The sequence below is a fragment of the Nicotiana tabacum genome, chromosome 18 (genome assembly GCF_000715075.1).
Source record: "Nicotiana tabacum cultivar K326 chromosome 18, ASM71507v2, whole genome shotgun sequence".
In the NCBI taxonomy this organism is placed as follows: Eukaryota; Viridiplantae; Streptophyta; class Magnoliopsida; order Solanales; family Solanaceae; genus Nicotiana; species Nicotiana tabacum.
In genome coordinates this window covers 117,798,767-117,812,095 of record NC_134097.1, presented here as the reverse complement: position 1 = coordinate 117,812,095, position 13,329 = coordinate 117,798,767, and the positions used below count along the sequence as shown (strand labels likewise).

The 13,329-nt window shown below is 35.6% G+C and overlaps 1 protein-coding gene across 1 annotated transcript in view; it reads right to left on the bottom strand.

Moving 5' to 3' along the window:
• Positions 1–9,494, bottom strand: part of LOC107775468 (DNA polymerase epsilon catalytic subunit A) — a 50,322-nt gene extending 40,828 nt beyond the window's left edge. The window contains 13 exon segments of the mRNA XM_075237189.1: positions 1,216–1,392; positions 1,609–1,773; positions 3,751–3,834; positions 4,387–4,509; positions 5,101–5,235; positions 5,325–5,411; positions 5,765–5,982; positions 6,100–6,188; positions 6,391–6,551; positions 8,575–8,670; positions 8,790–8,849; positions 9,020–9,085; positions 9,182–9,494. Of these exon segments, the coding sequence (XP_075093290.1) occupies positions 1,216–1,392; positions 1,609–1,773; positions 3,751–3,834; positions 4,387–4,509; positions 5,101–5,235; positions 5,325–5,411; positions 5,765–5,982; positions 6,100–6,188; positions 6,391–6,551; positions 8,575–8,670; positions 8,790–8,849; positions 9,020–9,085; positions 9,182–9,349 (1,629 nt within the window). The 5' untranslated portion in view covers positions 9,350–9,494.
• Positions 9,495–13,329: the final 3,835 nt, after the last annotated feature.

Here is a 13,329-nt window from a genome sequence, read left to right as displayed (position 1 = left end):
CCACTCTGTCTACTACCATCGCAGTGCCACCACCAAACGCCACTGCACCATCACCACACAACCGCCACCAACCACCATTTCACAACCACCACTATCGGGCACCTCCACCAACCACTACCATCACCTGCCACCATCGCCAACCACCTCACCTCCAACACTGTCGTTGGAGCATACTTCATCAAACACATTTTTTTACAGCGCTATGTAAATTAAAATTTTCTCTAACACTTTGTCGATATCATAATTAATACTCCCACTGCCCCAATTTATGTGGTTTGTCCCAAAAAGAATGGCATCTTTCTAAATTTAGAAACGATTTAACGTTAAATTTATCACTTATGCTTAATAAACAGATTTATAGCCATACAAATGTCTATGGCTTGTTTTACACCACAAGTTGCAAAAGTCTTTCTTTTTTAAACTTCGTGCCAGTCAAACTATGTCATACCCATATAATATGGAGCGGAGGGAGTAAATATTTTTTTGAATTTTATATTACTAATTTTTAAATAAAAATAAATATACACATTCATAGGCTGAGAAACAAAGATTCTTAATTATCCCGTGTTTAGATTTAGAGACAATATGATATGTATTCAGATTCATACATCTTAATCTTAAAAAAAACGATAACTTAGACTACTCTAAGCATGATCTTAAAGTTTGTATACTTAGCTTCGTTAACAATAAAGCTCAACAAAGACATTTTCTTCAAAGAAACAACCCAGGCAACAGCGTCCAAGCTAATGTTAGTTCATCTTTAACATAGAGTAGTAATCTGCTAGACTAGATGGAAATATATTCACCTCATTATGATATTTTGTTACGTTTGTGAAGAGGCAGTTGGAGAGCAAATATACTATTCCTTTCAAAGTCAATATTCATGAAAATACAATCAACAGACATCCATGTATTAAGCCAAGGCTTCATGCTTAGTGCCAAAAAGTTTATAGTATTATCAACTAGGAATAGATGGTTTGAGGAGGAACAACTCCTCTATTCCTTTGTCCCGAAATAGATTACCTACTTCAAAATCCGTGGAGGATTAACAGAAAAAAGAAAGCTTACATAGATTGTTATATTAGTAAAAGAAGTGATTATAGTAATAGTTTAAAATGGTGAAAAAATATAGTAGCTAGTAGAATAAGTCATAAAGTCGTAGCGGCATAAATTTGTCTAATCTGGAGGAAGAGAAATCTTTACAACATGGTTTACCTCATAGGCAGATGGGTCGAGCTTAAAACTAGTTGGAAGGTCAGATCTGAATACACCACTTTCTAGGCATTCCACATGACCACCAATATAAGTCTCACTCTCAAGGAGTTGACTACCATAAAACTTCTCTGGATCAGACTGGTGCTTGTTTGGACAGATAACATTTGCCTTATAAGCCTGCACGAATGAGAAATGCAGAAGAAAACCAAAATAAGACAGTTACCATGCAGATGAAAAGCAGAATGCATGAGTAGGGATTTTCTTTGTCCTCTTTTCCAAGTCAAATGAATTCAAACAATGAAGAGGCACCAACCATGAAACTAAAAATCATAAACAAGGAACTAACAGAGAACCAGAAAAGAAATCAGGAAAAGGCTTCTAAAGGCCACCTACCTGGACCATAAGAAGCATTTCACACAAAGTCCCACTTCCTTTGCGCAAGACTTCATCTGGCGGCATAGGTATTATAGTTGCAAGGGAGAAAATGAAGGGATGAACATAAGTCATATACAAGTAGTAAGTTGAAACAGCATCTGAAACAGAATATGAAGCCATCATCTGCAAAACCATTTAAACAAACAAGTGTTAGGTTATCTAGACTGTACATCCTCCAGTAACAACAACAACAACAACCCAGTATAATCCCACAAGTGGGGTCTGGGGAGGGTAATATGTACGCAGACCTTACCTCTACCCCGAGGGGCAGAGAGGTTGTTTCCAGGAGACTCTCGCTCAAGAAAGCAACAAGAGACGATATATTAGTACTATCAATAGACTCATAATAAAATAACATAAAATCCATAGCATAACATAAAATACCATAAAATAACAAAATAACAGCAATATAAGAAATATAGGAAATACGAGAAAGATGTAAAGTATACTAATAACCAACAGATAAAGCCCATCATCAGTAGCTGGTCAGTAGCATCCTAAGACTAACTCCTAACTGGCTAGTCTCAATCTAGTGCGCTATAGAAATATTCACAATTTCCCCCTAACCTACAACCTTAATACTCGACCTCCACAATTCACTGTTAAGGGCCATGTCCTCAATAACCCTAAGTCGCGCCATGTCTTGCCTGATCACCTCTCCCCACTACTTCTTAGGTCTCCCTCTACCTCTCCTCGTACCCACCACAGCCAGTCGCTCACACCTCCTCACTGGTGCATCATTGTTCCTCCTCTGAATGTGCCCGAACCATCTGAGTCTTGCTTCCCGCATCTTGTCTTCCATGGGGGCCACACCCACCTTCTCTCGAATATCTCCATTCCTAATCTTATCCCTCCTTGTATGACCACACATCTACCTCAACATCCTCATCTCTGCAACTTTCATCTTCTGGATGTGTGAGTTCTTAACCGGCCAACACTCGGTCTCATACAACATGGCAGGCCTAACCACTGCTCTATAAAATTTACCTTTCAGTAATGGTGGCACTTTCTTGTCACATAGGACTCCCGTCGCTAACCTCCACTTCATCCACCCCATCCCTATACGGTGTGTGACATCCTCGTCGATCTCCCCGGTCCCCTGAATAACTGACCCAAGGTACTTGAAACTACCCCTCTTAGGGATGACTTGAGAATCAAGCCTCACTTCCACTCCCGCTTCCGTCGGCTCGGCCCCAAATTTGCACTCGAGGTATTCCGTCTTCGTCCTGCTCAACCTGAAACCTTTTGACTCAAGGGCATGTCTCCAAACCTCTACGTCCTCCAGTAAATGAAGTGCAAAAGACAACGAATGTATTCCACTTCTCTATATGTTTCTCCTTTACCAGATTAAGCACTCATATATTTCTCAGCAAATCAAAATTGTTTTGAGGGGAAGAAATAGTATTAGCTAGAACGGAAATCAGGGTTACACAAGCACAATTGTGGAATGAGCTCTACTCTTGGCCGCTAATTCCATGGATGAATACTCCAAAAGAATTGGCAATGCCAAACAGAAGTTCGTACTAGGAATCTGCTAAGGTCAATTCTTTATATATTCTGGCTATGCATCTTAATAGTAGTACTGAAAGAATGCTGACGAAGCTAATGAAGACATTTGTAAGAATTCCAAAATGCTATTGAAAGAAGACAAATGGATCACAACCCTCAAATCAGAGCGGGTAATTTAGCTACCACATGCAACCAGAGAAATTAATCCACAAATTCTAGCATGAAATGTGCAAAAATGGTAACAGTGATGATTTGGAAGTAAATAAACATCCCTTTTAACAGTGAGCAGTCTTTGGACTAGAGAAAAGTTCAAAGGCATGCATTTATGCAGCAAGGAAACTAAATGGACTTGCAAGCTAAAGCTCATACACAAGTCTTGGATCCGGTCGGGCTACTGGTATAGTCAAATGAACATTTGATGAAGATTGTGAAATCCATATATAATGGAAGCTATACATATATATTTTCCATCATAAATTGTCAACCAGGAGCTCGGGTCTGTATATCAATCATAAGTCTTAACACTTTTATAGCAAAAGATCATCTTTTAAGTTAACTTATTAAGACAAACCAATTTTAAGTAGCTCATACCTGCGGTTTTTCCATTGCAAAGCGAACCATATCCTCAGGATTAACTTCTAGAGGATCGTAACCCAACTTGGCCTTCGTAACAGCCTGAGTTAGAAGTGGAATATGGCAATAGTTTACATCGGAGATCACAATGCCGAGTCAGATATAGTTACAATATAAAAGTTTATCCAAATATGCTGGAATTTCATGAGCAAAAGAAAATGAAGCGATTTCTTCGGATTTCCAAAAAATTTATCCTCAAAAGGAAGTGCTGTAGGAACCTATGTAATTCTGAAGAAGCAAAAAGAAATGTAATCTGATTATAGAGGGAATAACCACCTTCCAGCCCAAAGTGAATTTTTCCAAGCATATAAATTTCAAGCGTAGCTAAGCAGATAATGAAAGAAGAGAAATACTTTCAGCAGATTTGAACTCTTTAGGCAAAAAATATGTGGAATTTCACAGAAAATATAAAAGTTTAGTATTACTTTATTAACCAGCAGCCCTAAAAAAGGCAGAGAACTAGTGTGAAGACAAGAAAGATCCTACTGGAATACATGAAATCTTCAGTAAAAGGTAAAATCACAAGGAATCAGGGAAAAAGAAGAATAAGAGTGCATAAGCAATAAAAATACCAAAAGAAGTTACGAAATACACCTTCAGACCCTGACTTCCTTGAGGAAGATAACTATCACGTTTGACCCAAGCAAAACAATCCAGATGGCAAGCAAATTTAGCACGGCATTCCCCTTGATTCTTGTCACAAGAAAATCCAAGCTCCTGCAGCTCAAAAGAGGTGCAGTGATAAATTAAAAAGAATTTGTGTGTATCATGGGTGTCAGCCAGATATGAGAAACTACAAAACATAAAAGCAAAGAAACGAAAAATAATACTAATTTCGAAAATGACGATTCTACAAGTTATTCTCAACAACATAACACAACAAGAACCTGCAACCTTTATGAACTACATGATTGTTGGAATTACAGCAATAAGCTGCAAGAGTTCAGAGAAAAATCAGAAAACAAAAGATTTTTTGGCAGCATTGGTATACTGAGCCAAAAGGTACTTGTCTAATGCCTCAGAAAAGGAAACAATTCATATATCTTTGCCCCTAGACAGAGACAAATTATATTATTGTGAAGTTGATATGGGACAGAGAGCAATGTTAGATATTCAATTAGGTACTTCGGGAAATTTTCTTAGACCTTATTAACAGTCATATTATTTAGATACTGACTGGAATAAAAATAACAAAGTACCATCATTCCAGAGAACCATTCATAAAAAGGAAAAGAGAGAAAAAATGCTCAAAGATAAATTACTCGAGAGGACTAACATAAAACAGTCTAAGAGTAAGGAGCTACATACATCCTTCATACTCAAGCCATAATGAGTTGCTCTTGTCTCCAAAAATGGCCAATCAAAGAAGTCACCATTATATGTTACATAGATGCCGGGTTTCACCACTTGCATATGTGCAAACCAGTGTCTAAGGAGCCCTTCCTGTGACAAAATAATGTTGTACAAGAGTGGAATTGTGATTCTCAATCGCAAAGATATACATTGTACAAAGTTGCAGGAAAAGCCATTACCTCATTTTTCACATTTGTTACTTTAAAGTGCCCTTCATACTCTGGTTTTGGGGTATACTCTATATCCTCTATATCTTCCGCAACACACTGGAAATTCAGAAGAACTAGTTCTTTTTAAGGTATCAGAACAAATAGGTTATAATTGCATAAAGTAATAATCAATCTACATATCCAAAATAAATAAGCATATTTTTTTAGACATTACTTAGGGAGCCGCTCCAGGGAGGAGTCCCACTAACAACAACCAGCTATATAATCTATGCTAAGACCCTAAATGGACAAACACAGTGAAGAAGACCTGAAGAAATCACGTAGATCATGAAGCCTATCACTAGTAACGTCTCAGATTCTTATAATGGGTAGGAAAACGAAATCCAAAAAACTTAGTAAGGATTAGAAAATAAATGTAAGTTTACATAAACGCAGTACAGAATGAGCACCTCTCTGTTAATAATGAGATAGCCTTGGCCATCAACCATGTATGAGATCATCATTACGGAATCATATTCGGCATCAGGAAACTTAAGAGGAAGCTTCGTTGTTTCGATATCAAAGGCACAGACATGAACTTCAGCCCGCTGCAAGAGATCCGTCCTCTTCTCTAACATAACCCCAGAACTAGATACACTAACATCGTACCACTGGCCACATCTAACATCTAATAAATGTAAATCTCAACGTTAAGATCAGAGCACATAAAACAGTTAATCCAAAAATTACAAAAGGGTTGACCAATAGACTTCAGAAAAATGAACAACATTGGAAAGGACATCACCGTTGTCAATAGCATAGCGAACATGGTACGGGACATCATATTCACGTAGATCAGTGATATAATCTATAAAATCTTGACTTCGCTGCTTGCTGCATGTCAGGAAACAATCACCTCAAGATTGACGTACCACCATAATAAAATGTAAATGAAATGATTGGTATCAATTAATAAGGAAATGTAAAACTTTTGAAAACAACTGATAATCATTCAAAAGGTATGTGAACTTCGTTATGTATTTAACGAATGTACATTTATGGCTAATAGATATTATTTCAGAATATCAGAGAGTACCTTTTCCCTGTCAGTATAGATTCATATGCTTCTATGGTATCAAACTTCGTTTGGTTTCTCTCAACAATATGTGTTAGATCCCTCTTCACGTGCGTCAACTGTTGGACAGTATCAAATGATATTTTTAAATAAGATCTGCGTAGGCCAGATAGATGGTTTTTCTGAAAAAAGACAAAAAAAATCATCAGAAGAGATACTGAAGGCATAAAAAATAAATAGTGTAGGTTGAACCAGAACAAACAGTAAACAGATTCCGAAATTTTTAACAACAATGTAGAAGTGCCAATAGCTAGAAATTTTTTCACCACAGGATCAATACTAAACCAGGCTGTTTAACCTGTCCTCGTGATGTGCCATTTAACATTTTTTAGGTGACCATGTCTGGAGCAATACAATGTAGATACACAGACCTTACAAGTGCAATTCACTCTAGATCTACTTCTTACTTGAGCCATATGCCGACCTACTTTCCCAGCTTACTGAACCATATTAAGAAACTATCCAGCTATTTAAAGTTTCCTTGAGATTACACAACTCTAAATTTTATACATTCGTAATCCATGGAGAAAAGTTGAGCTTTTAAGCTAGTAGAAATGCAGCTAAAGGCTGACACCTAATTCTAAACCTCCTGCAAAATCTCGGCAGCTCAAAAATGTAGGACATTGCTATGTGTTTCGAGCTTTCTTGAAAAGGAAGCACACTAATATATGGGATAAAAGTTAAATTAAGTTCATTAACAGTTTAAAGGCAACTTATATACATCTCCATGCAGTTGTATCCAAGGGTGTGGCCTAGTGGTCAATGAAGTGGATTGAGTACGATGAAGTCTCAGGTTCAAATCCCAACAGAGGCAAAAACACTAGGTAATTTCTTCCAATCTGTTCAAACTTTGGTGGACAGAGTTACCCGACGACCTATGTTAGCGGGAGGTAACAAGTATCCCATGGAATTAGTCCAGGTGCGTGCAAGCTGGCCCAGAAACCGTGGTGATCAAAATATATATACATCTCCATGCAATTGCCTCTTGTACACTCTTCTTTTTTTGTGGTAGAAGAATCAATGCCACCAACTTTCTGTCATTAAATAAAAAAAAGGCAGGGAAAGCTAGAATATAAGTTCCTTTTTAGTGTTTTTTTTAAGGATAAGGTGAAGATTTTATCAAAACAGTATCAGCTTGATACTGTGAAAATACAGAGATAGTGCTGGCTTAAAAACATTAAAATCCTAAGCAGTCTAGCGTGTCCAGCGTGTTATGTAAATTCATGACAACATTTTTATCTTTCCGATAGTACAAATAATGCAAACAATGATATTTCACAGACTGCAGCTGCTCCTTCTTGCCTTCAAAACACCTCTTATTTCTTTCTTTCCATACAGTGTAATAAGTTAATTCTCATGCTTATTTCACCATAGACAACGTAAATGGTTTCATTAAATTCCTTGTTAAGCTGTTTCCTCTTGCCTAGTAAATCCAAAAGGAAATACCAAATGGAGGGTGGAGGAGTAAATTATTTTCTAACACCTCTCTAACAGTGTTAGTTACGACTTATGAATAAACACCAAAATATCCAACAAATTTCAAAGTTCAAAAAAAACCTAAATATAGCTTGATAAGATTGTATCGGCATCATTCAAGTCTAATAGTTTGAGCATGTTTTTTTATTGTTAAAGGTTCTATATTGATTTCAGCAGCAAGAATGTGTTGTAGCCTGTGAGATAACTACAAGGGGGGATGCGTATAATTTTGTAGTGAGCTCAAAAAGTCCAACACTTTGAGCATGTTTTACAAGCTTAAACACATAACAACATAAAACACCGCATTTTTTCTGTGGTTCCAGTTCCCTAAATCTATATACATCTCCAGACTCCAGTTTGCCACGTCATGACTAGACATGTGACCCATTTTCTCTAGTGCATAGCACTCAAACAATGATGACTGATGACTCCACTGACAAAATATTCTAGTAACAGGAAATGGGAAGTGATAGAATGCAAAATTAAGTTATGGGCCAGCTGCATTTCTGGGCGCACTTTACCCATCCAATAGATCTTTTTATTTTGTGTGAGTGGGGGGGGGGGGGAGATCTCACTCATATACACCCTACACTCCATCAACATGGAAATGTTGAAAGTGAGAGCACTCGTGAGACAAGAAAATCCTAACTTTGATGTTGAGAGGCTTACAAGATCAAGATCCTCTTTCTCTAAAATTTCAATGTCTGCAATTTGAGATTCATATCGCCTTCTCAAATATGCCTCGACATCCATTTCCATTTTATCCTGTCAAACAAAAGCACAACAATCAACAAAAATATGAAATTTGCACCAGAAAAAAAAAAGAGCTCCTTCCTCTCTTTGAGTATAGAAAGCTAAATCATTTCAAAAGAAAAATCACTGACCTTTGTTGCCACGTAAAAGTATGGCCTGAATTTATACTTCGCTTTGAATGTTGAACCATCCTTCAATCAAAAATTCCCACATAAAAACCCACAGACATTAACAATTCATTTTTTCCTTTCTAGAATCAACAAACAAACATCATCAGTAAGAATATTCTATCAATAACTCATAAAAATAACATTTTCTTTTTTCACATAAATAAGCAACAAAATCACAGTATAAATTTTACCTGACAAACGAAATAAAGATCGACGCAACTGTACACTTTGCGAGTCTCCTGATCCTCCCATGACGACTACAAAATTGAACCAGAAAACATAAAGAATTAAAATTCATTTATTCATTAAAATTTCCACACACAAAAAAAGAGGTAAAATTTGAGGTGTAGTACAGAGGCCAGAGTGAGAAGCCAGCCGAGCCGTTTATCTCCTTCAGTGAAAACATCGAATCCGAGCTTAGATTCGAGTTGTTCTTCGGAGTTAAGGATGAGTTTCTGTTTCTTGGAAATCCTCGTGGTGTCTCGCCAGTCCCGGCGCCGGTTATCTCCACCGCCGTTCATCCTTTTTACGATGTGAACTCCGGCGAGTAAAGTATAGTTATTGAGCTGGGGAAGGGATTGAAATCGGAAGTTGGATATAGAGTTTGGTTTTTCTGATTTGTCTTAGGGTCTGAAAAGAGGGAAAAATGCTTCGCCTGAAACGAGAGGGGGGGGGGGCGAGTTGAGAGGGGAGTGACTCTCTTTCCCGCGCTTTCTTTTTCTATTGTTTTATTTAGCTCTGAAATGACGATGTTGCCCCACAGTCTTCTTTATGAGTGAATTCTACTTTAAACCATTTGGGTTTGGCAACCCATCATATGATTTTCTAAATGACACTATTATGTAAAATGGCTTGCTCAATTGACCTGCATATATAAAATATAGGAGATTAAAAAAAAGATATTAATATAAAATGAAATATTAAAATATAAATCTTTTCCTAAGCATAATTTTCTTAATGACTATGTTGTGAATATTATTGTTGTTGTTACAAGCAGAGATCCTTAATTTATAAACATTTAAATTTATCTTTTAAGAAAATGATTAGTTATATATGGAAAAGACATTGTTCACCAAGAATTCGGTTCCACCAAGAAAACCTGTTTGTTTTTCTAACAAGAAATGCAACTTTAATTATAGTAGAATAAGGGCAAATTATAACTGTTCTCCCATTTGGCCTGAATTTTTTTGACAAAACTTTATTCTTCTTCTTTACATAATCTCCATCATTGTTGTTTGCCATGACTGAAAATATGTATGAATTAAATTGAAGCCTTGTGCATTAAAAGTGAGCATGTGTTTAAAAAATTGGAGCCGATAAGCATGAGTTAAAAATGATGTTTTGCTTTTAAAGATGCAGCATTTGGAATGTTTGAAATAATTAGTCAAATATAGAAGAGATCCTTTCCACCAAGATAATCTTTTTCTTTTCCAACAAGAAAAGTAATTTTAATTATGGTAGAATTCAGGGCAAATCCTAATATTACTTTCTTATTTCGTTATACATGTGTTAATAGATATTTTATACGGGATTGAATGTGAAATATATGGTTGAAAGTTTTACCTCCACATATAGTATTCCGAACATTTTTTTATACCAAAAACTTCATTATCGTCAAATTGGTCGTTGCTTGATTTGAATCCGACTTGAACTTGTCTTCAATCTCGATTCAACCATTACCTTTGATACCACTTGTTGGATCGAAATAATATGATGCATGCGGAGGAGAATAAAAAACTTTTATGACGATAACTCATGCATATCAAATAAGACTATTATGCAAAGTGACTTGGTCAATCTACCTACATTTATAAGAAAGGAGAATTTAAATATATATATATATATATATATATATATATATATATATATATATATAAGAAAATATTAAATATAACCCCCCCCCCCCAAACGTGATTTTCTTAATTACTACATTGTGGATATTGTTGTTATTATTGTGAAAAGTAGAGATCCTTAATATTTAAATGTTTTAAAAAAATTCAAGATAATGATTAGTCACATATAGAAGAAACCCTTTCCACCAAGAAAATCTTTTTCTTTTTCAACAAGAAAAATAATTTTAATTGTGGTTGAATTTTGGGCAAATCTTAATACTACTTTTTTGTTTCATTATGCATGTGTTAGTGGATATTTTATACGGAATTGAATGTGAAACCAGATAATATAAAATTCTAATATGTGGATTAAAGTATTTAAAATAAACACTACTTAATTTCAGAATACATAACTTACCAACAGTCAAATTTGCAATAAGATCGTAAGAAAATAAATAATGTCAAAGAATTATCAACGGAAAAGTGATTGTCAAAAAAAAGTGTGTTGCGAAAACTTTTCGACGTCTAGGCATTAAAGTTTTCGACAAATATTTCTTACGGTTTTATAATTTTGGCGTTCATGTAAATTCGACAAAATTTAAGTTATTAATGGCTAACCACTGAAATATTCGATATAAAACCGATATTTAGTTATAGGAAAAGTTAGAACTTTTGAATATCATGAGTTGTCCGATGGGCAATAGCGGTATTTATGTTTATTCGTTAGAGTATCTGATTATTCTATGATAATTATTTGATGCTTTCAACAATTATTCATCAAAAAACATGTTAGAAGAAAGATTTCTGGTGACTAGTTGCCGAAATTTCTATATTGTTTAATTGTAAAAAAGGTTTTTGTAAAACAAAAAATACTAAACCTTTGAATAATAATCATATGTTTGCCTGCTTTGAACCCATATGACTTTGATCGTGTAATAATTAGTTAAAATCAAAAGAGAAATTATTAAGTTGAGATTAACAACTTCATTGCTTCTCAAGAAACTTAACACATGTGACTTTGATCATATAATAACTAATAATAACATAAAAGAGTTTGTAAATTGAGAGGTCGTGAGATTGGAAATCTGAATGCCTCTAGTTGAATATCTCATTATTTTTATTAAAGGTAAGAATGTATGTATTTGTTAAAATTACACTTTAGCTAACTTTAAATGTATTCAAAAAGTGGCTATACTATTTTTCGGGTGGTCTCTCATACAAAGACTTGCAAAATTTTGACACCATAATGTGTGGTCTTAAATTTTTGTCTACAACTTTTTTTATGGGCAAACCCTTTGTCCCTGCTTGCCCAATAGGCAAACTGTCAGTGTCAAATTCAAAAGTTTGTTTACTAAAACTTTTTAAACTTAAGAGTGTGCCCCTGGGGCAAGCGAGCTAAAAATGTAAGACCACACACTTTGAAGATCATCCTTATAACTACATACCCAGTACTCACCGCTATAAGTCACAGGAGTAGCCTCGTTCCAAGAGCACTCATTTTAAAATTTAGACTCGTTTCCAAATCGATCAAAATCATGATTAGAAGTCTATTTTGATAAAATAAATATGTTGAATACACTATGAGCCAAATTTCACAGTTTTGAATATAACTATAAGGAGAGTAGAATACTAAACTTGCGCCAAATAATTGGATCTTGAATCCTATGGTCACGACAATTTTTAAACTATAAGCGCCAAAAATGAACTCGATATTGCTTAAAGGAAATACTATTCTTTTTATTGAACCAAGTATAGATTTTGTGTCCACGTACTTTGCTTCTAGTGATAAATAGGCAATTTTTATGCTGGCTATTCAATCTATATAAATTTTCCTTCTTCTTCTAGGCTTGAAACAAATAACGTGAACAAACTCATTGACGCGGAGTTACATACTTGTCACGCCCCAACTTCGGGAGGCGTGACCGGCGCTCAATCGAGTGAACCCAACTTAGCAAGCCTTTTGGACACTTCCTACCCAACTCAATATGATCACGAAACCATGCTTTCATTTATTTAGATAATAGAAAATATCGTACATATATCATTGCTAGTTCATTTTATATTACAACCCTTAAACTATAGTTAAGTTTTCAAAATTTCATACAGTTACATTTTAGAAGAACAAGAGTTTAGAATTACAACATAGTCTAGTGACCCATCCAACGCCCGTACATAATCCACACAAATATCCACGGAGCCTCTAAAGATACAAAAGACAGTTATGATAATGCCAGAAACAAGGCCCCGGCTATACCTCAAAAAGTGATAATTTATAACAAAAGATATACTGCATAACCCCTGGAAGAAGAGGGGCTCACCAAGATTGCTGAGAGGAGGATGCTCCGCTACCTGCGGTGGGCATTGTCTGCTATGGAACCACCTACATCCATTCAAAGATGTAGCGCCCCCAGCAAAAGGGACGTCATCTCATTAGAAAGAACATCCATACAAGAATAAAGAAATCACAAGGATAAACAAAAGCTTTAAACAATCACCACATCATCAAATAAAAGGGATCACATAGCTTCCACATAACCTTCATAGATTTAGGTTGGGACATTTAATATTGTTGCATCATCTTTCATAATACCACCGCTTTCTTGGGCGGAGTCCGATCACGATCCGATCGGCTAAGTTGCCTCATTTGAGATATATACCTCAATCACAAT